Raw genomic sequence first — 22511 nt, 5'->3', positions numbered from 1 at the left:
GGCGCAGGGGCGCGGCCGCCGCAGCACGGGCTGGGGTGCCCGTGAGCCGGGGCGGTGGAAACGCGGGAAAGGATGGGACCTGGGAAAAGCCTGACCCCGCGTCCGGCCCGCCCGCCCCGCCCCGCGCCCCCCGCCCGGAGCCGCAGCCCTCGGCGCGGCCGACCTCATGCGGCCCCGTCCTCACCGCGCCCACTCCGCCCCGCCGGCCGCTCCGCCCCGCACCCCCCAGGCCTCGGCTCGGCCGTCCTCCCGGCGCCCCGTCCTCCCGGCTGCCCCGTCCTCACCAAGCCCGCCCGGGCCCGCGGCCGCCCGCTGCTCCATGGTGACGCGATCACTGCGCGACGCCGGGGGCGGAGTCTGGCACGGAGTGACGTCATCCAGCGCGCTCTTCCCCCCCCACGCGCGCCTGCGCCAGGGGGCGAGGTGGATGGGCTGGGCGCGCATGCGCACGCGCTCTCTCCTCCCCCTCTCCTCTCTCCCCCGCTCTGCTCTCTGCTCTCTCTTCCCTTTCATCCCCCAATCCCTTCTCTCTCCTCTATCGGTGTCTCCCCCTCTCCTCTTCTTCCCCCTCTCTTCTCCTCTCCCTTCTCCCCTCTCTTCTCTCACCCTTCTCTCTTCTCCTCTCTCTTCTCTTCTCTTCTCTTCTCCTCTCCCTTCTCTTCTCTTCTCTTCTCTTACTTCTCTTCTCCTCTCTCTTCTCTCTCTTCTCTTCTCTTCTCTTCTCTCTCTTCTCCTCTCTCTTCTCCTCTCTTCTCTTCTCTTCTCTTCTCTTCTCTTCTCTTCTCCTCTCTCTTCTCTCTCTTCTCTTCTCCTCTCTCTTCTCTTCTCCTCTCTCTTCTCTTCTCTTCTCTTCTCTCTCTTCTCTTCTCTTCTCTTCTCTTCTCTTCTCTTCTCCTCTCTCTTCCTTCTCCTCTCTCTTCTCTTCTCCTCTCTCTTCTCTTCTCTTCTTTCTCTTCTCTTCTCTCTCTCTCTCTCTTCTCCTCTCTCTTCTCTTCTCTTCTCTTCTCTTCTCCTCTCTCTTCTCTTCTCCTCTCTCTTCTCTTCTCTTCTCCTCTCTCTTCTCTTCTCCTCTCTCTTCTCCTCTCTTCTCTTCTCTCTCTTCTCTTCTCTTCTCTTCTCCTCTCTCTTCTCTTCTCCTCTCTCTTCTCTTCTCCTCTCTCTTCTCTTCTCTTCTCTTCTCTTCTCTTCTCTTCTCTCTTCTCCCCTCTCTTCTCTCTCCTCTCTCTTCTCTTCTCCTCTCTCTTCTCTTCTCTTCTCCTCTCTCTTCTCCTCTCTTCCCTCTCTCTTCTCTTCTCCTCTCTCTTCTCTCTCTTCTCTTCTCTTCTCTTCTCCTCTCTCTTCTCTTCTCTTCTCTCTTCTCTTCTCTTCTCTTCTCTCTCTTCTCTTCTCCTCTCTCTTCTCTTCTCCTCTCTCTTCTCTTCTCTTCTCCTCTCTCTTCTCCTCTCTCTTCTCTTCTCCTCTCTCTTCTCTTCTCTTCTCTTCTCTTCTCCTCTCTCTTCTCTTCTCTTCTCCTCTCTCTTCTCTTCTCTTCTCTTCTCCTCTCTCTTCTCTTCTCTTCTCTTCTCTTCTCTTCTCTCTTCTCTTCTCTTCTCCTCCTCTTCTCTTCTCCTCTCTCTTCTCTTCTCTTCTCCTCTCTCTTCTCTTCTCCTCTCTCTTCTCTTCTCTTCTCTTCTCCTCTCTCTTCTCTTCTCTTCTCCTCTCTCTTCTCTTCTCTTCTCTTCTCCTCTCTCTTCTCTTCTCCTCTCTCTTCTCTTCTCTTCTCCTCTCTCTCTCTTCTTCTCTCTCTTCTCCTCTCTCTTCTCTTCTCCTCTCTTCTCTTCTCTTCCTCTTCTCTACTCCTCTCTCTTCTCTTCTCCTCTCTCCTCTCTTCTCTTCTCCTCTCTCTTCTCTCTCTTCTCTTCTCTTCTCTTCTCTTCTCTTCTCTCTCTCTTCTCTTCTCTTCTCTCTCTTCTCTTCTCCTTCTCCTCTCTCTTCTCTTCTCTTCTCCTCTCTCTTCTCTCTCTTCTCCTCTCTCTTCTCTTCTCCTCTCTCTTCTCTTCTCTTCTCTTCTCCTCTCTCTTCTCTTCTCCTCTCTTCTCTTCTCTTCTCTTCTCCTCTCTCTTCTCTTCTCCTCTCTCCTCTCTTCTCTTCTTCCTCTCTCTTCTCTTCTCTTCTCTCTCTTCTCTTCTCTTCTCTTCTCTTCTCTTCTCCTCTCTTCTCCTCTCTCTTCTCTTCTCCTCTCTCTTCTCTTCTCCTCTCTTCTCCTCTCTCTTCTCTCTCTTCTCCTCTCTCTTCTCTTCTCCTCTCTCTCTCTTCTCCTCTCTTCTCCTCTCTCTTCTCTTCTCCTCTCTCTTCTCTTCTCTTCTCCTCTCTCTTCTCTTCTCTTCTCCTCTCTCTTCTCTTCTCCTCTCTTCTCCTCTCTCTTCTCTTCTCCTCTCTTCTCTTCTCTCTCTTCTCTTCTCTTCTCCTCTCTCTTCTCTTCTCCTCTCTCTTCTCTTCTCTTCTCTTCTCTTCTCCTCTCTCTTCTCTTCTCTTCTCTTCTCTTCTCTTCTCCTCTCTCTTCTCTTCTCTTCTCTTCTCTTCTCTTCTCTTCTCTTCTCTTCTCCTCTCTCTTCTCTTCTCCTCTCTCCTCTCTTCTCTTCTCCTCTCTCTTCTCTTCTCTTCTCTTCTCTTCTCTTCTCTTCTCCTCTCTCTTCTCTTCTCCTCTCTCTTCTCTTCTCTTCTCCTCTCTCTTCTCTTTCTCCTCTCTCTTCTCTTCTCTTCTCCTCTCTCTTCTCTTCTCCTCTCTCTTCTCTTCTCCTCTCTTCTCTTCTCTTCTCTTCTCTTCTCCTCTCTCTTCTCTTCTCTTCTCTTCTCTTCTCCTCTCTCTTCTCTTCTCTTCTCTTCTCTTCTCTCTCTTCTCGTCTTCTCTCTCTTCTCTTCTCCTCTCTCTTCTCTTCTCTTCTCCTCTCTCTTCTCTTCTCCTCTCTCTTCTCTTCTCTTCTCCTCTCTCTTCTCTTCTCCTCTCTCTTCTCTTCTCCTCTCTCTTCTCTTCTCTTCTCCTCTCTCTTCTCTTCTCCTCTCTCTTCTCTTCTCTTCTCCTCTCTCTTCTCTCTCTTCTCCTCTCTCTTCTCTTCTCCTCTCTCTTCTCTTCTCTTCTCTTCTCCTCTCTCTTCTCTTCTCCTCTCTTCTCTTCTCTTCTCTTCTCTTCTCCTCTCTCTTCTCTTCTCCTCTCTCCTCTCTTCTCTTCTCCTCTCTCTTCTCTTCTCTTCTCTTCTCTTCTCTTCTCCTCTCTCTTCTCCTTCTCTCTCTCTCTCTTCTCTTCTCTCTCTCTCTTCTCTTCTCTTCTCTTCTCCTCTCTCTTCTCTTCTCCTCTCTCTTCTCTTCTCTTCTCCTCTCTCTTCTCTTCTCCTCTCTCTTCTCTTCTCTTCTCTTCTCCTCTCTCTTCTCTTCTCCTCTCTTCTCCTCTCTCTTCTCTTCTCTCTCCTCTCTTCTCCTCTCTCTTCTCTTGTCCTCTCTCTTCTCCTCTCTCTTCTCCTCTCTCTCCCCCTCTCTCTTCTCTCCCCTCTCTCCCCCTCTCTCCTGCTCTCTCTCCTCTCTCTCTCTTCTCTCTTCTCCTCTCTCTTCTCTCCTTCTCTCTCCCCCTCTCTTCTCTCTCCTCAATCTCTCTGCTCTCTCCCTCCCCCTCTCCCTTCTCTTCTTCTCCTCTCTCCTCCCTTCTCCAGTGCCTCTCCTCTATATCTCTGCACTCTCTCCCCTCTCTCCTCCCTCCCCATGGCTCCCCTTTCTTCTTTCTTCTCACTCTCTCCTCTCCACTCTCCTCCCACTCTCCCTCCTCCCCTTCTCTCTCCCCCCTCTCTCCCCTCGTCTCTCCCCTCCATCTCCACCCCACTGCACTGCACACAAGTACCCCAACACCTTGGGAACAGGGAGCCCACGTGGCTCCCATTTGTCCCCAGCCCCTGTGGAGGGGAGGTCCAGGCCCAGGGTTCGAGGCCACGGACAGGAGAGGCCAAGGGCTCCTCCTCCTTCACCACCACCACCATCACAATCTCCTCCTCTTCCTCCTCCTCCACCTCCCCTCCCCCTCCTCCTCTTCCTCCTCCTCCACCTCCCCTCCCCCTCCTCCTCGTCCTCCTCGTCCTCCACCTCGGAGCCTGGGCTCGTGGTCTTCACCAGCCTGGGGTCTGGCAGCCGCGTGGAAGGCTCCTTGGGAGAGGCTGGCAGAGCCTGGCGTGGTGCTACCTCACCTGGAGGCTGGCAGTGTCCAGGCCTGGCTGCGCCTCCCGCCTCAGGGACGGACCCCAGGAGGCCCGTGGATGCTCCCGTGGATGCTCCGTGGCCCTCGGCTGGCCCAGCCTCCACTTGGCCAGCTGGAGGCACCGCTGGGCCACAAGCACAGACCGGTGACGCCATGGTCTCCTGGAAAGAAGCGCCTGCCTGTCCCCTCAGCCGCCAGGAGGCTCTCCAAGGAGGACAGCTGACCGGCGGGCTCAGCGCGAGTGGCCCGCGGTGCTGCGGGTCCGGACGCGCGGACTCGTCCACACAGGGGGGGGGTCAAGACGGGTGGACTCGTCCACGGGGGTCAGGACCCGCGGAACCGTCCACGGGGGTCAGAACCCGCAGAGAACCGTCCACGGGGCGGGGTCAGGACGCGTGGATTCGTCCACAGGGGTCAGGACCCGCGGAACCGTCCACGAAGGGGTCAGGACGCAGGGACTGGTCCACGGGGGTCAGGACGCGCGGGCTCGTCCACGAAGGGGTCAGGACGCAGGGACTGGTCCACGGGGGTCAGGACGCGCGGGCTCATCCACGAAGGGGGTCAGGACGCAGGGACTGGTCCACGGGGGATCAGGACGCGCGGGCTCGTCCATGGAGGGGTCAGGACCTGCGGAACCGTCCACGGGGGTCAGAACCCGCGGAACCGTCCACGGGGGCGGGGTCAGGACGCGCGGACTGGTCCACGAAGGGGTCAGGACGCGCGGGATTCGTCCACGGGGGTCAGGACGCGCGGAACCGTCCACGAAGGGGTCAGGACGCAGGGACTGGTCCACGGGGGTCAGGACGCGCGGGCTCGTCACGGGGGTCAGGACGCGCGGGCTCGTCCACGAAGGGGTCAGGACGCAGGGACTGGTCACGGGGGTCAGGACGCGCGGGCTTGTCCACGGAGGGGTTAAGGCCCGCGGGCTCGTCCACGGGGGGGGGCGGTCCAGTCCCAGTCACTCGGGGCAGCGCGGGCGGCGGGGGAGATGACACTCACCTGTCCACTCGGTGCTCCGTCCCCAGGCAGGCCCGGGCGCGCTTGAGACCCCCCAGGACACCCCCAGCCTCCGGCGGCTTCCCCTGGGCGCCCAGGTGGGGGTACTCTGTTCAGCACTTTGGGGTGAGTGAGGCTGGGCGGAGGAATCTGTCCCTCGGCCGCCTGGGGGTGCGGCCTCTGCGCAGCCTCGGGAGGAGGTCCCGGTGGGCCGTGTCGGGGACGGAGCGGGTGCGCAGGGGCGCGGTCCCCCGACCTGCAGCTCCGCGCGCGCCCGCCAGGGGTCGGCGCCGGCCCGGACGCCGCGGCCCGGCGCGCTCGGCCGCAGTGCCCGGCTCGGCCGCAGCGCGGCGCCGGCCTCCCGGGGATGAGCGCGGAGCCCGGGACGCCTGGCCGCTCCGCCGCCGCTGGTGAGTCTAGAAGCCCCGGGGTCCCCCGGCCCGAGTCAGCGCCCGGGCCCTCGCGACCGGCCAGCGCGGACACACAGCCCGCGACCCCCGGGGGTGCGGCCCGGCGGGCGCGGGGGAGGCCGGCCTCGGGAGGGAGCCGCAGGCCTGGCCCGGCTGGCCGCCCGGGGTCCTCCCTGCCCGCGCCTCGGGAGGGAGGGGGCGATGGCGGATCTGCCGGGCGGCCCGGAGCCCTTTTGGGGCACCCAGCGCCCCTGTGCGCGCACGCTTGTGCCGGACATTTTGGAGTCTCTTTTTCATCCTGCCCTGATTGCCTTGCTTTTCGCCTGGTGCTGTGGTAAAGGTATTTACAACGAACACGCACGCACCGCTCGTGAAAGCAGAGCGGACGCGGCCCTCCGGGAGCCGCGAACTCCCAGAGCTGCTTCCATCAATCGCGTCCGTTTCAGTGAAGGTTTGAGAACCCAGTGTCGGTCATTGTTAGGAGAAAGGCGCTTTTCCTGTATTTGCAAGAACACTAGTGCTATGAAAATAAGAATAAAGTCGGCGTAGAGTTTGAGGGCGGGGGAAAGATTGAAACCGTCTACCTAGGAGCTGAGCTGGGGGCAGCTTTCCTTTCCTTTGTAGGTAGATACTGGGGATCCTGAATTAAAGACTCTCCGTGGTCGATAGCAAAAATATAAACACAGTGTTTCTGAGGAAGAATGCGGGAGGAAATACACACGGGCGCCCTGCTTTCCTTTCTGAGTTTGAATTTAGCAGGAGAGCAAGCGGTGTGCACAAATATTTTTCTTTCGTTCTCTCATTGAACGTGGACGTTCCCAACGTGTCTGCGCGTCCTCAAAGCTGACAGCGACAGCGGATTCTCCAACACCCTCTTGCTGAGAATCCGGCGCGTCAGTGAGGGAAAAATAATTCCGAAGTGCAATTGTCGTGTCCGCAGTGTCCTGAGCGCCCGAGGTCCGTCCTGGGCTCGGCCTTGCCGCGTCCAGGAGCTTCTGGCGAGTGTGCGGAGGGGGTTCAATGATAGGAAGTGTTGAAGAGTAAATAATCAGTCCACAAATAAACAGCCTGTCCGCGGGATTCCTGGAGGGACGGAGGCGATTCGCAGGACGCGGCGTCCGGCGCTGCACGTCAGGGGTCGGGATCGTAGAGGTCCGCTTGCGAGGCGCCCCGGGACCCCGGCTCACCTGGTTAAAACCCCACGACACCACACGACTGGACCGTGAAACGTCGGCTCGGAGAAGCCCAGGGACCCCGCCGGGAGCGGAGGCCTGGGCTGCGCCCTGGGCCGGGCGCGGAGGGCGCCGGGCACAGCTTGCGCGCGCCGCGGCCGGGGAGCTCCGCGCTGATCGCGCGCGGATCGGCGCAGCCCCCGCCGACAGCCGGCTCGGGTTTCTCCCGGCAGGGCCCTGGAGCCCGGCGCCGGCCCGCGGCGGGCTGCGGCGTGGCGCGGTCTAGGGGGGCGCGGGAGTCGGCTGGTCGAGGAGAATCGCGTCCGGACTGGGGCGAGCCGCCGGGGGGCCGGGCCACGCGCTCGGGGCTGTTTCCCTCGCTCCCCGAGCCCCACCTGACTGGCGGCCGGTGGCGACGCCGCCCGGCCCGGCGCGGGCGAGGGGCCGGTTCTGGACGGGGCCTCCTCCCACCGGCGCTTCCCGGCGGCGCGAACCTGGGGACCGTGTGCGTGTTCATTACTGTGTGGGTAGAGGCGGCGGGCGGAGGACTCGCCGGCCCCGGGTCGGCGACACCTGGTCGGCCGCCGGGAGGTCTAATTCCCCCGCCCCTGCGCTACGAGCGAGAGGACGCCCGGGGCCTCCGCTGCTCACCACCCGACCACATTCATCCACTCAGCTCTACACGTCCACCTAATTGCTGTTTGTGCAAAGAAACGTGCGGCGCCGGACGCGCCGGTGAAACGCTCGGCGGCGAGGGGCGGCCGGGATTTTAAAGTCCCTCCCGGCGACGCCAAGCGGCCCCGCCGGCGGGCGCGGCCGGGTCTTAGAGCCGCCGGGTTCCTGCGCGCCGCGCCCGGATTGGCGCCGGCCGCCCCCGGCTGCCCGCGCATTGGCCCCGAGCCCCGGGAGGGGCGGGGCCCGAGGAAACTAAAAACTGGCTTTCGGCTCGACTCTGGAAACTTTCCCCGATCCCTAACCCGGACTCGGCCTCCTTTTTTTTTTTTTTTTTTTTTTTCGGGCTCGGCGGTGCAGCCGCTGCGCCCCCGGCTCCCTGCCCGCGGGGCCGCCGAGTCGCCCGGGCTGCGCTCGCAGGGCCGCGGCCAGCCCGCGGGGCCTGCCTGGGCCCCGCCGCGGGCCGGGGCCGCCTCTCTCCCGGCGCTGCGGGGGCCCCGGGCGCGCCCTCCAGGATGCCGACCCGGCCCGCGCGCTGACGGCCGGCGCGCGCTCCCAGCCCGGGCCGCGGACCGCGGGGCGGCGGGCGGCAGCGCCTCGCTCGCGGCGGCCCCGACGTCTCCCGGACCCCGGGGCTCCCCGCGCCGGCTCCCGCGCCCCCTCGCTGTCCGGGCCTCCCCGGCCCCCGCGGCCGCGGCCCGCGGACGGCGCAGCATGCAGGCGCGCTACTCCGCGCCCGACCCCAACGCCCTGGGCGTGGTGCCCTACTTGAGCGAGCAGAGCTACTACCGGGCGGCGGGCGGCTACGGCGGCATGGCCGGGCCCGTGGGCGTCTACGCGGGGCACCCAGAGCCCTACGGCGCGGGCGCGGGGCGCGCGTACGCGCCCTACCCGCACGCGCCGGCGGCGCCCAAGGACCTGGTGAAGCCGCCCTACAGCTACATCGCGCTCATCACCATGGCGATCCAGCACGCGCCCGAGAAGAAGGTCACGCTGAACGGCATCTACCAGTTCATCATGGACCGCTTCCCCTTCTACCGCGAGAACCGGCAGGGCTGGCAGAACAGCATCCGCCACAACCTCTCACTCAACGAGTGCTTCGTCAAGGTGCCGCGCGACGACAAGAAGCCGGGCAAGGGCAGCTACTGGACGCTGGACCCCGACTCCTACAACATGTTCGAGAACGGCAGCTTCCTGCGCCGGCGCCGGCGCTTCAAGAAGAAGGACGCGCCCCGGGGCCGCGAGGAGCCGGCCGCGCGCCCCGCGCCCGACGCGCCCCGCGAGCCCGAGCCCAAGGCCGTCACGGTGAAGAGCGAGGCGGCGTCGCCCGCGCTGCCGCCCGCGCTGCCGCCCGTCACCCCTAAGGCCGAGGCGCCGAGCCCCGATCGCGCGCGCCGCGCCAGCCCGGGCAGCGCCGCCTCGTCCAGCCCGGCCGCCGGCTCCCCCGACGGCTCGCTGCCCGAGCCTCAGGCCGCGGCGCCGCCCAACGGGCTGCCGGGCTTCAGCGTGGAGAGCATCATGACGCTGCGCGCCTCGCCGCCGGGCGCCGAGCTGAGCCCCGCGCCCGGGCGCCCCGGGCCCCCGCTGGCGCTGCCCTACGCCGCCGCCGGCGCCGCGCCGCCCGCCGCCTTCGGGCCGCCCTGCGCCCAGGGCCCCGACGCTCCGGGCGCCGGCGGCTACCAGTGCAGCGTGCGCGCCCTGAGCCTGTACTCGGCGCCCGTGTGCGCGCCCCCCGTGCTGGACGAGGCCCTGTCGGACCACGCAGGCGGCCCCGCGTCCCCCCCGGCCGCCCTGCACCTCGCCGCGGGCCAGGAGGCCGCGCTCGCCGCCGCAGGCCACCACCGCCATCCGCACCACGGCCACCGCCATCCGCCCGCGCCGCCGCCGCCGCCGCCACCCCAGGCCCCGCAGCCGCCGCCGCCGCCGCCCCAGGCCGGGGCCGCCGCCTCCCAGGCCGCCGCCTGGTACCTGAACCACGGCGGCGCCGACCTAAGCCACCTCCCCGGCCACACGTTCGCCGCCCCGCAGCAGACTTTCCCCGGCGTCCGCGAGATGTTCAGCCCGCACCGGCTGGGCGTGGAGAGCTCGAGCCTCGGGGAGTCGCCGGGGGCCAGCGCCGGCTGCCAGCTGCCCTACCGGGCCACGCCGCCCCTCTACCGCCACGCGGCCTCCTACTCCTACGACTGCACCAAGTACTGACCCGCGCGGACGCGGCGGGGGCTGCGAGGCTGCGGACTGGAGACCCAGACCCACGCGGAGAGATGCGAGCGCACCACGCCCGCCGCGCGCCCAGCGTGCAGGTAACGCACCCGCAGCCCCGCGTTGCGTCCCAGGGAGCCCCCTCCCCGTCGGGGCGGGCAGGCCTGAGAAACGAGTGCTGAGCGTGTCCAAGGCCTCCGCTCCCGGGACGCTGCGCCCGGGGTCAAAGATTCCGCCAGGACTGCGGCCCGGCCGCGGCTGAGTGCAGAACCCACGCGGACGAGCCGCCTGTGCGATTTTAATGTTCTCTAACCGCGCTGTATATAAAAAAAAGAAAGGAAGGAAGGAAGAAAAGAAAGTGTGGATCTGTACCCAGGCTGTTTTGTTGTTGTTGTTGTTGTTCAGAGCCATTAATATAATATTTAAAGTTGAGTTCACTGGATAATTTTTCATCTTGCCCCACCATTTCCACCAAATTAAATTTAAGAAACCTGTATTGGGCGGGGGTCCCTCCCCGAAGAGAAGCTAGGAGAGCCCTAGGTGTCTTCTTTCAGTTGGAGGTCTTTTACAAAACGAGAAAAATAATTTATTTTTGTTGTTATTGGTGGATAAAGAAGTCAAGTATCTGATACTTTTTATTTACGAAGCTTGACGGTTTTGTGTAGTAGATGCCACCCCAATATTCCTTAAAAATGAAAAACAACTTAAAAATTTAACTTCATGTGTGTGTGTCTGTCGTGGTCTTCATTGTTGTATTTACCTTAAAATAAATCCATGCTGGTTTTCTGCCCAAAGTTTGGACAGTGTGTTTATGTTCTCACATTTAAAAAGAAACATAAAAAGTCCTGGGTTGGCTACAGCCCCCCCCCCAGTGGTTTTGTGACACAGGTGGCTGTGCAGACATCTAGAGACATAGCTGCTCTCTAACTTCTCACCCTGAGATTTGCAATTTTCTTTTCTCAAGCCCAATCTGAGAAGCGGCCCTGGTGGACGGAGGAGGGAGCGGAGGGAGCCTGAGCTGTAATGTCACTGGCTGTCATGCAGACAAAAATGTCCATGGCCAAAATGGGGGTGAGGGAAGGGGGTGCCGCTGGCCTCCAGATCCAGCACCCTCTGCATAGGCAGAAAAGAAGGGGGAAGGGAAACGAAACCTATCTGCCAACACAAGCTGGTGAGTCCCATTTCCTGGATTTCCTGATATGCGGACTTCCCAGCCGTCTTAGAGGTTTCCAGAGCCTTCCAGGTAGGCCGGGAAGCTGGAAAGGGGTGGTGGGTCCTCCAGGACCCTTTAAGGGCCTCCTGAAAAGCGGAGTTCCACAGATGAGCCTCTCACGTTGACCTCTAAGCCTTTTGCCTCTGAGAGTGAGCATTTGTCAAACCCCACTGCACGGCACAAATAAGTGGTCATCCATGACGCTGTTCGTTAAATGACTAGGAGATGGTTTATCTCTCGGTTTTTAATATGTCTGTTTAAAAATCCTTTTGGGCAGCAGCACAGCCCGGTGACACATATGGATGGCGCCATGTCTCTCTGTTTCCCTGGTGGAAAGCTCCAGCTCCCCTACTGGCCCCTCTGACTGCATTTGGGGGCCTGAGAAGTGCCAGCTTCTGCCACAGGAGGTGAGCTGTGCTTTGGCAGAACCAAATGGCTTAGGCAGGGGACAGTGACTTGGCTTCAGGCGGTGGTGCTGGGCATTGTGGAGATCGTTAAATGCCAGTTTATCCCGGTACTGTTTTGAAATCGAAATCAGGGGAAGTCTGACGCAAAGTGTGCAAACCAGTTTCTTCTGACCTGTGGTCCTGAAGGTGGCTCCTGGCCGAAACTCCTTCCCAGGACTTGCAGGAAGTGGAGGATTGGTGTGAGGCAGGCCGAGGACGTTGGGTTCAAGTGAGCCGGGGACCTTGGGGACACCAGACGCCGCTGAGGCAGGGCCCGCTGTGAGCTTGGGGACGGCAGCAGAGGCTCCAGCTGCCCAGGCTTTCATTTTGCTAAGCTCTCTTCAAGCCACTGGAGAACCGCTATTCTCCTTGTCTGAATGTTTCAAAAAGGCCTCCTAGAAAACTCCTCCCGCCTCTAAGATGTGGAGCCCTCGCTGCCTGAGAGAAAAAGAGGGAGAGGAGAGTGGACAGACAGCTGGCCTGCAGATACTATGCTGGGCCTGCTGGCTTTGGAGAAATCTTCACCGTAGCAGCAAAAGAACCATCTCCCCAGGTCTGCTCAGGCCATGGCATGGTGTGCCTCCACTACGCCTGCATCCGCTGGACACTCGGGTGTCCAGGTCTGTGGGGGGGAGCGGAGGGAACAGTCGGACCCAAGAATGGGCCAGATGTGGGGGGCTATCCCCTCAAAAGGCCCCTACCATCTTGACCCAGAGAGGGGGCTGGGTGCCAGTGAGGTTCAGAGACTGGTCCCGGGTCCCGGGTGCTGTGTGTCGCTTGCCTTTGCTACTGCAGCTGCCATGCAACCCCCTCACCTGCTTACGGCCTAGGGGTATGATGGTCTCCCCCAGCTTGGTCTGAAAACCGAGCCAGGATTCCACCAATGGTGTCTGCTATGTGGGGCGGCCGTTGGTCAGCTCATTGGCTCGCAGTGTGCTGAGACCTTCACACTGCCAGGGCTGCCCGGCGCTGAGCTGGCCGGGCCTGTGGGCAAGTCCATGGCAGGAGGAGGAAAGGGGAGGGAAGGGATGGAGGGTGTGCTGTGGGTGGCGGGACTCAGCACTTGTGCGACCCAGGAGCTACATAAATATGGTTTGTACAGAGCCAGCTATGATACCGGTGCGCCTTCCTGACTCCATGGGAAGACACCCTGGGCACATGGCAGAGATCGTTGAAATCAAATGACAGCATCCAGGCTCTAGGACAACAAGTCCACCATGGGCCTGGTCCCAGCACCCTTGGTGATTGCACTAAGAGGAGGGATCCGAGACCTTTTTCCCTCTTCGGTACCCAGAGCTGGGGCTGGAGCTCAGGCCTGGATAAAGTCCCTTTCTTTCCTGCTCACGGCTGGTGCTCTACCACTGGAGCAACAGCCCAGCTCCCAGCTTCTCGGGGGTCAATGGGAGCTAAGTCTCATTGCCTTTTCTGCCTGAGCTGGGTCTGAACTGCCACCCTCCGATCTCTGCCTCTTGTTGGTAGGTGTGAGCCACTGGTTCCTGGCTCCAGAATCCATGTTTGGATTCACTATCCACCAGTGGGCGGTGAGAAGCCGCATGGCTGTGTGGCTAGATCTGCCTCTACCGTGGCAGTCATTTGTTTTGGCTCTGAAGCTACACCCCAACCCAGGATTCTCAGGAAGAAAGTGTTTCCTGCCACCCCCAGGCCTCCCAGAGCCATCTAGAATGGCCCAGGTGGCACTCCCAGCCTCTGCCCAGAGACTTGTCCCCACAGATGCAAATTCTGCAGAGACTTGTATCCTGAAAATTGCTCGAATATTGGAGTAAGAATTTGAAGAGCACATTTTAGCTTGAACAAGTCTCTTCTCTGGCCATTAAAAAAGAATCTGTATAGTGACCAGGTGGCCAGAGATGCCCTATCCCTTACAACTCCCCCACTCAAAGAGAAAAAAAGATGAGAAGTCAGACAGATGGAGCCCCCTGGATCCTGTCTCCCCTCTCCCACCACTGTGGGTCTCCGCAGCACCAGGAGAGCTGATGAATGGCACCAGAAAGAAGTTTTCAGCTTGTCCTCAAAGAGGAGTCAGGCTGGCCAGTGTTGTCTCCTCCCCACTCCTCATCCCAAGTCCACACCCAGGCTGTGGGGGCCAGGGTTGGTGGCAGCTTCCTGGCCACCCCTGGGACTGGGGGTGGGGAAAGAGGGGGTCTATACTGGAGCTTGAACTCAGGTCCTGGATGCTGAGCATTTTTGCTCAAGACTAGCACTCTGTACTTGAGTTACAGCTCCCTTTTTGGGCTTTTTGCTGGTTCGTTGGAGACAAGAGTCCCTTGGGCCTTCCCCTCCCCACCCCAGGCTGGCTTTGAACTGTGATCCTCAGATCTTAGCCTCCTGAATAGCTAGGACTACAGGTACGAGCCACCAGTGCTAGGCTGAAAAGATGTACTTTAATGCCTGGGTAGAGGCAAGTCTCAGAGAGGCGCTGGGGCTTCTGAGCTGGCACGTGGCTGCCGGACCATCACTGCAGCTGGACTCTTTGGTCTGCTCTGCCAGTCTAAAGCTGGGTCGGTGGGGGCTAAAGGTGCTATGCCGTAAGTGACTCTACCAGGGATGGGGTGGGCTGAGGTGTAGTTCCTGTGTTTCAACAGGGGTGGGGGGCAGACGGGGTCAGAGCCACTCAGGGCCAGCCCTCCTCCCCAATGCTGTCTTGCACCACATTTTTGAAATGCTTTCCCAAACTTTGAGAAGCAGTCCCTGCCCGCCTCTTTCTCTCGTGGCCTCAGCGCAGTCAAGGCGCTTGAAATGTTTGCTTTCTTTGACATGGGCATGTAAGAAGGGGTGTGTGGAAGGCTGGCAGCCAGCAGGGCCCAGCAAACCACTCCCCAGCCTGGGAAGACACCACCCACCTCCAATTCTGCTAGCATTTCCTGGTTTACAGCACAGGGAGCCAGTGTTGACTCTTCAGGTGCTGGGGCGTGGGCATGGGAATGCCAGCACCCCACGTGCCTTCAAGAGATGGAACTGGCTCAGGGGTGGCTTCTCCCCCTCCTGGCCTGCGAGCTTTGCATGCTGGGCTCTTCCTCTAAGGCCACCTCCCCTGGGCAGCTGTGATGAGGGCTGGAGAGGCCCCTCTGACCTGCACAGCTGTGGCCCTGTGCCTGACCTTTTTTGCAGGCCTCTGACCCAGGCACTCCCCCCCCCCCCACAGCAGCATCTCTCTCTGAAGCTGGGTCCCCAGTGCCAGCTAGAGGGGTCATGAATGGAGCAGTGGAACCTCTGCGGGACTTCTCCCCATTATCTTTAGCTTTCTGAGCCAGATTATCAACTGGAAAAAGAGAGGATCATTTAAGAGGGTCATGCGAAGATGGAGGGAGCCCCACCAGTACAGCATCCACCCCATGCCAGCTCTCAGGAGTCTCCCCCAGGCGTGAAGCAGAAACGCTCTTTGGTCTCCAGGGACCCCATCTCAGACGGGGCGTGGGCAGGGCAGAGGGTGTGCCCTGACGGCCTCCTTTGGAGTCTTTCCATCACCTTGGGATCAAGGTGAGCTATAAATAAATTTGTCCTTTGGAAATCACTGCCCTCCCCCCTTCTGTGGCACCAGCCACCCTGGCCAGCTGTCAGTACCCTCAGGGCTGGACCCCACCCCCACCCCAGAGAAACAGCAGAAGACCCCTGCATCCCCAGCCCTGGAAGTCTCCCACTCCTCAAAGGGGAAGGGGAGGGGGGCCAGAAGGTCCTCTGGGTTTGTGGGGGCCCAGGGGGTGTTGCACACCTCTGCTCTCTAGAGACCCTGTGATTTTATATAACCCCCTCCCTTCTCTTCTGTTCTTTCTCCCATTCCTGCAGACACTGGCACAGACCAGACCCCAGCCATCCCCCCTCTAGGACTGCTGGTGGCTTCTGATCCCTGCTCTGCTGGTCCCTGCCCCCTGAGCCTTTGCAATGGCGTGTGCCAGCCTCAGCTCTGTCGTCTGTGAGGTGGGTGACCCTTCTGAGCGGCTGTGGAGGTGAGGGAGGGACATGGAAGCCATGTGGGGCGATTCCTTTTCAGTCCTGGGAACACTTCTTCGTGGAGCTCCTGAGTCAAGCTAACTCACAGAGCCTCCATTTCCTGGCCGAGAGGGAGACTAACAGAGGTTCCACTTAGAGCTGGCGTGAGGATGAGTTCAGGGGACAGTGGCGCACAGTGGGGCGTCCTTCGCTGGTAGATGGTAGTCTCATCTTTACTGCAAGGTTCAGGGTTCGTAGATTGTGGGGAGGTGAGGGGCTGAGTCCCCCTCGCGCTGGCACATGCTCACGGGCGTCCTCACGTCCGGAGGGGACTCGGCCTTCTGTAGCCCGTCCGCCCGGCTTATGCTCTCCACGGGGGCGGGCCGTGGCGGCTCGGGACCCTCGCCCCTCGGTTCCAGGGCAGCACTGGCGGGACACCTCCTCCAGGGGGGCCCAGGCGGGTCTGGAGACACCAGCCCCCCCCTTGCCCCCCCCCCCCGCCTCCTGGCTGGGACGAAGGCCCGCTTTTCTGGAGGCTTGCGCGGTGGGAACCCCAGTGCCCGCCCGGCCGCCCTCTGCTTCCCTGCGGCCCCACGCGCCTCCCGCCGCCCTCGGCCGCGCAGCTTCCGCACGAGGGCGCCTGGGCTTCGGGCCTCGCGCTCCCCGGAAATGCGGGCGACCCCCTCCCTCCCCGGATCGCGCGAGCCCGGCACCCGGGCCTCCCTCCCGACGCCCAAGCTCGACGTCGCCCGGCCGGTACAGCCGGGAGCCGGCGGGGGCCCCGCGGGGCCGGGCGCGCACCTCCACGCGGCGTCCCGCGCGCTCAGGCAGCGGGGTCGCTTTTACCCCGGGTGGCCGGGGCGTCCCCGCCCCTCGCCCGCGCGTCCCCGCCCACCCCGCCAGCGGGGCCCGAGGAGTCTCCCGCCCGGTCTCCCGGCCAGCGTTTGGGGCGTGGGGACGGAGCCGCTCCGCGGGCGGCGGGGCGCGCGGGCTGCGCGTCCACACCGGGTCCTCTCTTAGTCCGGGGCCGCCGTCGCGGGCGCCGGCGTGGAACTCGGAGCGGGGTGGCTGGGGGCGGGAAGGCCGCTGGCCTGGAGAGCCCCGGGAGCGGTGCGGGCGTCCAGGCCGGGTTCACCCCGCGATTGGCGGGGAACGGGGGGGGGGGGGATGGAGACGAACGCTCCGCCCCCCCAAGTCAGGTCCCACCCCCGGGACGGGGCGGGCCCGGGGCGCCCGAGGTGCCGCACCCCGGCGGGTCTGGCGGCGCCTAAACCGGTCTGTCGACCCCTCCGCGGTGCCCACTTCCTTCTTCGGCTTTTCGAATTTCCCCGCTGCGGCTCGGCCCGCGTCTGCGCAGGTCGACCGGAGCCCCGCGCCCCGGGCCGCGGAGCCGAGCGTGGACGCCATCCGCGTCCTGGGGTGGACGCCGCGCCGCTCGGAGGCTCCGGGGCAGCAGCCGGCGGCCGGGTCCGAACCCGGTGCCCCAGCGGCCGCCCCTCTTCACCGGCGTCCACCCCACCTGCAGCCCCGCCCGCCCTGCGCGGCTCCTCCGGGCACTCACTCCAGGAAGCGCCAGTGGGTTCTGCGTTCCCGCAGAAGCCCACGCCGGGCGCAGCCCCGAGCCGCGGCGCCCGCCCCCAGCGGCCCGCGGAGCTGGGGGTCTCCCGTGGAACCCAGCCCTCGCCGGGCCCAGCTGAAGGCCGGGGGGGGGGCGCGGGCTTCCCGCGGCTTCGTGTAAGCACGGCCAGCTGCGGCCGCCCCTCCCTGCTGTAAACAGGAAAGCACGGAGTATAAAGCAAAAGCCCCGCGCGGGCCCGGCCCCCGCCCGCCGCCCGCTTCCCCTTTTATGGCCATGGCTGCTGGCGACCAGCCGCTCCACGGAGCCCTGGTTCTGTCCCCCATCCGCAGAGGGGTCCTCCATGGAGGCTTCCCTGGAGCCCAAGGCCAGGCACCCCCCCTGGCGCCTTCCCTCCCACGGAGGCCGGCTGTCCCTGTGCGCAGCGCAGGGCGCCGGGCCCCCCGCGCCACCAGGCCCGGGAGGATGGGGCTCCGCTTGCTTCCGGTGACTTCAGTGGCTCCGGGGGCCGAACCCCTTCCCAGCAGGACCCCCCCTCCCCGTATTCGACGTGACAGCCACTATCTCCACATCCCCTTCAGGCCCCGGAGAAGAAAAGGCCTTTTGTGGGAGGCTGAGGGTCGTGGGGGTCCCACAGACCCGCAGTAACCCCCCCCGCCCCCGCCACCCCTGCTTCCCGGCGGGGCCGCGCCGCGCGCCCCGTCCACATCCTGCTTCGCTGACGGCGGCTCCCAGCGTCGAGGGGTGGACGTGATATTTCAAACATCAGATCAGTGCGTTTATATATTGGGTGCCCGGAAATTTTTCCAAATAAACACAGCTTGATTCAACTTGGGTGGGCGGACTTATCAACAGACTAATTCTATAAACAAATGAAGGAAGAGCCCCGAAACCGATTGGTTGGTATCAACAAGACACGTGGAGGGAAAAGCTAGGAGTTTTTCAGCAATGAAATTTTAATTAATGTGGGTGGGCCGAGAGCACAACGACTGTTTATCATAGACAATTTATTTTCCAGCGCTAAGTCAACATATAATAGCAAACGTACAACAATTATTGAACATTTTGAGAGCCATGAAGCAAGGGCAGAGCGCACAGCAGCCCCGGAGAGCGCGCGCGCGGCCGGCTCCCGGAAAGGGCCCTCGCGGCGCGGGGCGCAGCCCCTGAGCCTCCGGGCGGCCCGGCGCGGCGGGGAGCGCGGCCGGCGCGGGCTCCGGCTCGCCATGAGTCACGTCTTCGGTTCCCGGCTGCCGGCGCTGGCCGCGTCGCCCCTGCTCTACCTGTACGGCCCCGAGAGAGCCGGGCTGCCCCTGGCCTTCGCCCCCGCCGCCGCGCTGGCGGCCCCGGGCCGGGCGGAGCCCCCGCAGAAGCCGCCCTACAGCTACATCGCGCTCATCGCCATGGCGATCCAGCACGCGCCCGGGCAGAGGGTCACGCTGAACGGCATCTACCAGTTCATCATGGACCGCTTCCCCTTCTACCACGACAACCGGCAGGGCTGGCAGAACAGCATCCGCCACAACCTCTCGCTCAACGACTGCTTCGTCAAGGTGCCGCGCGAGAAGGGCCGGCCCGGCAAGGGCAGCTACTGGACGCTGGACCCGCGCTGCGTGGATATGTTCGAGAATGGCAACTACCGGCGCCGGAAGAGGAAGCCCAAGCCGGGCACGGGGGCCCCCGAGGCCAAGCGGGTCCGCGCAGAGCCGCAGCAGCAGGCGGGCAGTGTCGCGCAGCGCCTGGGCCCCGAACCCCCCAGGCCCGACGGCGCAGCCACGCGCCCCCGGCCCCTCGCGGAAGGCCCCTCCGGGCCGAAGCCCCTCCACTGGCCGCGCCCGGAGCCTGGGATGGAGGATGCGGGCAGCGCCGGGCCCGGCTTGGCGGCAGGGGGGGAGGTCCACGCGCCGGTGCGTCCTGCCTCTGGCCCGGAGTCCCCTCCGCGCTCACCCAAGAGCGGCGACAAGTCCACGAGCTTCAGCATCGACAGCATCCTGTCGGGGAGGCAGGGCCAGAAGCCAGCTGGACGGGGCGAGGTCTTGGGGGGCGCCAAGCCAGGATCCGAAAGCGCCCTGGGCACCACCTCGTGCCTAGCCGCCAACTCCAGCCTCCAACCCCCGTTCAACGCCTCCCTGATGCTCGACCCGCACGTCCAGGGTGGCTTTTACCAGCTGGGGATCCCTTTCCTCTCTTATTTCCCTCTGCAAATCCCCGACGCCCTGCTGCACTTTCAGTAAAACCCCCAGGCCCGCGCCTGCGCCCAGGGCTGCTTGGCCCCTTCCTCCTCCACCGCCGCCAGGGAAGGACCTGGATCCTCTGAAACGCTTTGCCTGGGTGATGAGTGAGTTGGGGGCAGCGTCACCAAGCTCAGGTGGGGGCTCGAGCCTCCTGCGGGCCGCCCTACCCAGCAACATTCATTCGTTTTTCTACATTTTGAACAGGCTCGCACCCCCTGGAGCCTCAGCAGAGCCCCTTGGCCTGGGGGCGCTGAGCCAAGGTGTGGCCGCCCCTGCTGGAGGTCCCTCCTGTCCCAGACTCGCTGTGATGCTGCCCACAGGGCTTGGCGCTGTCATTGCCGCCTGGAGCTATGGTTGGATGTTGCAGACCCCGTGGATGCTATGTGGGTCAGGCCTTGACTGTGGATCTGCCCAGAAGTCTGATCTGGGAGAGGGGTACTGGGTGACCTGTCATTTAGATTCTCCAGGCTAGGCAGGGCCTGTGTAAGGGGGAGCTGGAAGAACCATGGAGAGCTATAACATTTATTTTGAGTCTGGGGATTCCCTTGATGACAACGACACTTTCCCTGCCCTGTACCTCCATGCTTGCAGCACTTAGCAGCTTCTAGTAGAGGCTAGCTGGATAGCACAGCTTTTTGTGGTAGTGCTTTAATACCCACGCTCTAGGCATCTGTGATTCAGGCACAGAGGCCCTGGAGCCCAATCCTTTTCTTCTTAAGGGATCCCAAGACTTCAGAGGCAGAGGGAAAGAGGAGGAGAGGGCCTCAGACAATATCTGACCTTTTGAGGTCTGGGTTTGGATTTGACTCCATTCTCCTGACTCCTGTAGTGAAAGGTTACACCTAAGACAAGAAGTTGATTGAAACAAACCGGAAGCAGATAGAGCTCTGGAGTGAAGCTGGGAGAACAGGAAGCTGGCAGGAGCTGGTGGTAGAGGCCTCGGTGGGAAAGGAGAGAGGCAGGGTGTTCTCATTGACATCCCCAGCCTCCATCTGCTGTCTGTGTCTGGGCTTCTCCCTCCCAGCTCTGCCGGGCAAGCCGGAGGCTGACACTAAATAATCCCTTAAAGAGGTGTCTGGAGTTTGGCACTGTGGCTCATACCTGTAATCCTACCTAGCTCCTCCGGAGGCTAAGGTCTGTGGCTCACATGGTAGAACACTCGCCATGAGAAAGACAAAAGAAAGCAAAACAATATCGTCAAAACACTCAGGGACAGCAAACATCTAGGCCCTGAGTTCAAAGCCCCAGGACCAGACACCCCCCCTCCCCCCGGCCCCGGGGTGCGCAGACCCCCCCCCCCCCGCCCCCGCAACAGTGTCTGGAAGTCTGGTGTGTGGCAGCAGGCAAGAAAGACCAGGTGAAGGAAAAGTGTGACTGTCACAGCTCAGCCAGCTCCTAGCTTTGAGGCAAGCAAGCCCTCCCAGACGGAATATGGAGTTCTGCTTCTGAGTCTTGATTGTCTGGGCCTCCAGGGGACTTTTATCTGGTGTAGGAAAGGCACAGAATGTCAGGACTTCTTGAGGACAGGCCAGGAGGGGATTCCAAATAACTTTAAAAATGTTCCCAGGACCTCCAGAAAATGGTTGTGAGCCGAGGAGAGGCTGCGCTCGGCAGGCATGTGGGGAGGTATGGTGGCAGGCCTAGCCCTTCACAACCAGCACATGCAGGGCTGGCCTTCTGGACCATTCACTCGTACAGCCTCAGTGAGCTGGGTGGCCCTGACCCTCTGTGGGTTGCAGGACAGTTCTGCCCAGTCTGGTGAATGTCTCGGGGTGCTGCAGAGACCCCAGGTGAGGCAGGCTCGCTGAGGCTAATTTAAAATGTAGCAGAAGGGCTGTCAAGGGAAGTGTTGTTATCCCAAACTCTCAGCCTCCTCCATACGAGTTGTTTTTTCATTAACCTCTCCACGACTGGTTCAGTGGATTGCTGAGGGAATAAACAAAGAGTGTTAAGGAGAAGACCAGAGCAGGACTGGCCTGGGGAATCCGGCTGGTGTCTCTACCTCTGGCTCCTGAGGAGGGGAGGGGGCTGCAGGGAAGACCCTGGGGAAAACTTTGGATTTGGGGAAACAGGATGAAAAATTCTGCCATATCAAATGTTCTGAATTTCCCCTTTGTCTTTAATGTGTTGTCTTCTGTGCTTTTGTTAATTTGTGACAATTTGCTGTTTGAGAAGATGGCATTTTGCAGTCATAATAAATTGTCTAAGCAATGTATTGCGAAAGCATTTACGGGTACAGGAAAACTCAAGAGCAGTTATGTACCTGGTGAGAGACTGTCTCCAGGCTTAGAGAGGCTGAGAACTCTGGACAGGGGAGAAGCCTTCCATCTCCCCATCCAGCACAAAGACCCACCCTGGGTCCTCACATTCTACCCGTGCTAGGCCTCATAACTGGCTCAAAATGACGCATCAGGGAGACCAAGACAGCGTGTCCACTGAGTCAAAACCAAGTCCCTGTCCAGGGGGAGCCAGAACTCTTGGCCTTTAACCTCCCGCAGCTTGCAGTCATGCCTCTCGGCTCCTCCCTGGACCCAGAGCGCAGGTCACCAGGGCGAGACAGGTACAGAGAGGGATGCGTGTACCGGCCTCTTCACACACGTGTGTAAGCATGTGTGTGCCTGTGCCTAGCCCCATGCCTGCTTATTCTGTGCACATACATGCTCAGAAATTCACCCTCTTTGCACAGGTGTGGGATTTGGCTCAAGGGTCCCATCCTTTTGTGCTACCCCAAGTATTGATACTATTTGAAAGATTTGGTTTTTCTGTAGAGTTTTCTGCCGATTTTTTTTTCTCTATAGCTTGGGCCAGGGAGAGCAGAATCTTGAGAGATCCACTTTGAAAACTTTGACTCCACAGGGCTGACGGTTCCTCAGAGTCCCCTCGTTGGGTCTGGCTTTGAAGAATTGCCGGCTCCCGTTGCAAGCTAAGGGCCCACTGTACCCTCAGATTTTCCAGAACAGAAACCGATCTATATAGTTATTTTCAGATCAAACTGTGCCTCTCTGAAATGGAGGCCACATGTGACCTGTCCTGTGTCACACGTTGCTGGGGTGGGTTCAGGAATCAGCCACATCCAACGACCACGGGAGCTGGGAGTGGAGCTTGCCCGCCACACCGCATGATAGCCACGGATGAGAAAGGCCAGGGGGGCTGGGGTCTGCACACCGCCTGTCTCCACAGTGGCAGGGCGCGCACTTTGCTGAATTTAGGGTCATTTTAGAGAGTTAAAATATAGATAGTAACGAGCATAGCCTAGGATTGAGAAACGAAGAGTGGCAGCTTGTTGGGAGCGTTGACTTTTCTTGGATATGCATTTAAAGCAGTTTAAAAGCAGGCCTCATGTATCTGGTGATTAAATAAAATTGGCCTCAACAGCCCAATGGCAAATCCATTTCTCTGCTGCTCCTTTCCCAGAGGCCTGGATGCCTG

General features: G+C 61.4%; 3 protein-coding genes across 3 annotated transcripts in view; all 3 read left to right on the top strand.

The window, feature by feature from the left end:
* The first annotated feature begins 8183 nt into the window (after positions 1-8183).
* On the top strand, positions 8184-10452 carry Foxc2 (forkhead box C2). The gene has a single exon (XM_090356994.1). It carries the CDS (start codon positions 8184-8186, stop codon positions 9666-9668), a length of 1485 nt encoding a protein of 494 aa, XP_090213120.1. The 3' UTR covers positions 9669-10452.
* A 7622-nt stretch (positions 10453-18074) lies between these two features.
* On the top strand, positions 18075-19082 carry Foxl1 (forkhead box L1). The gene has a single exon (XM_090356993.1). It carries the CDS (start codon positions 18075-18077, stop codon positions 19080-19082), a length of 1008 nt encoding a protein of 335 aa, XP_090213119.1.
* A 2507-nt stretch (positions 19083-21589) lies between these two features.
* The window catches only part of LOC150046774 (uncharacterized), a 6620-nt gene continuing 5698 nt past the window's right edge, over positions 21590-22511 (top strand). The window contains 1 exon segment of the mRNA XM_090356984.1: positions 21590-21642. Coding sequence (XP_090213110.1) covers positions 21590-21642 — 53 coding nt within the window.

Source organism: Megascapheus bottae, chromosome 24, assembly GCF_031878675.1.
Source record: "Megascapheus bottae isolate mThoBot1 chromosome 24, mThoBot2.hap1, whole genome shotgun sequence".
NCBI lineage: Eukaryota > Metazoa > Chordata > Mammalia > Rodentia > Geomyidae > Megascapheus > Megascapheus bottae.
Note: the sequence above shows the minus strand (reverse complement) of the source record. Positions and strands in the feature narration are given on the sequence as shown.

What these genes read in the sequence shown, in the direction of transcription:
- Foxl1 (XM_090356993.1), top strand. Translation starts at nt 18,075, where the DNA reads ATGAGTCACGTCTTCGGTTCCCGGCTGCCGGCGCTGGCCGCGTCGCCC.
- Foxc2 (XM_090356994.1), top strand. Translation starts at nt 8,184, where the DNA reads ATGCAGGCGCGCTACTCCGCGCCCGACCCCAACGCCCTGGGCGTGGTG.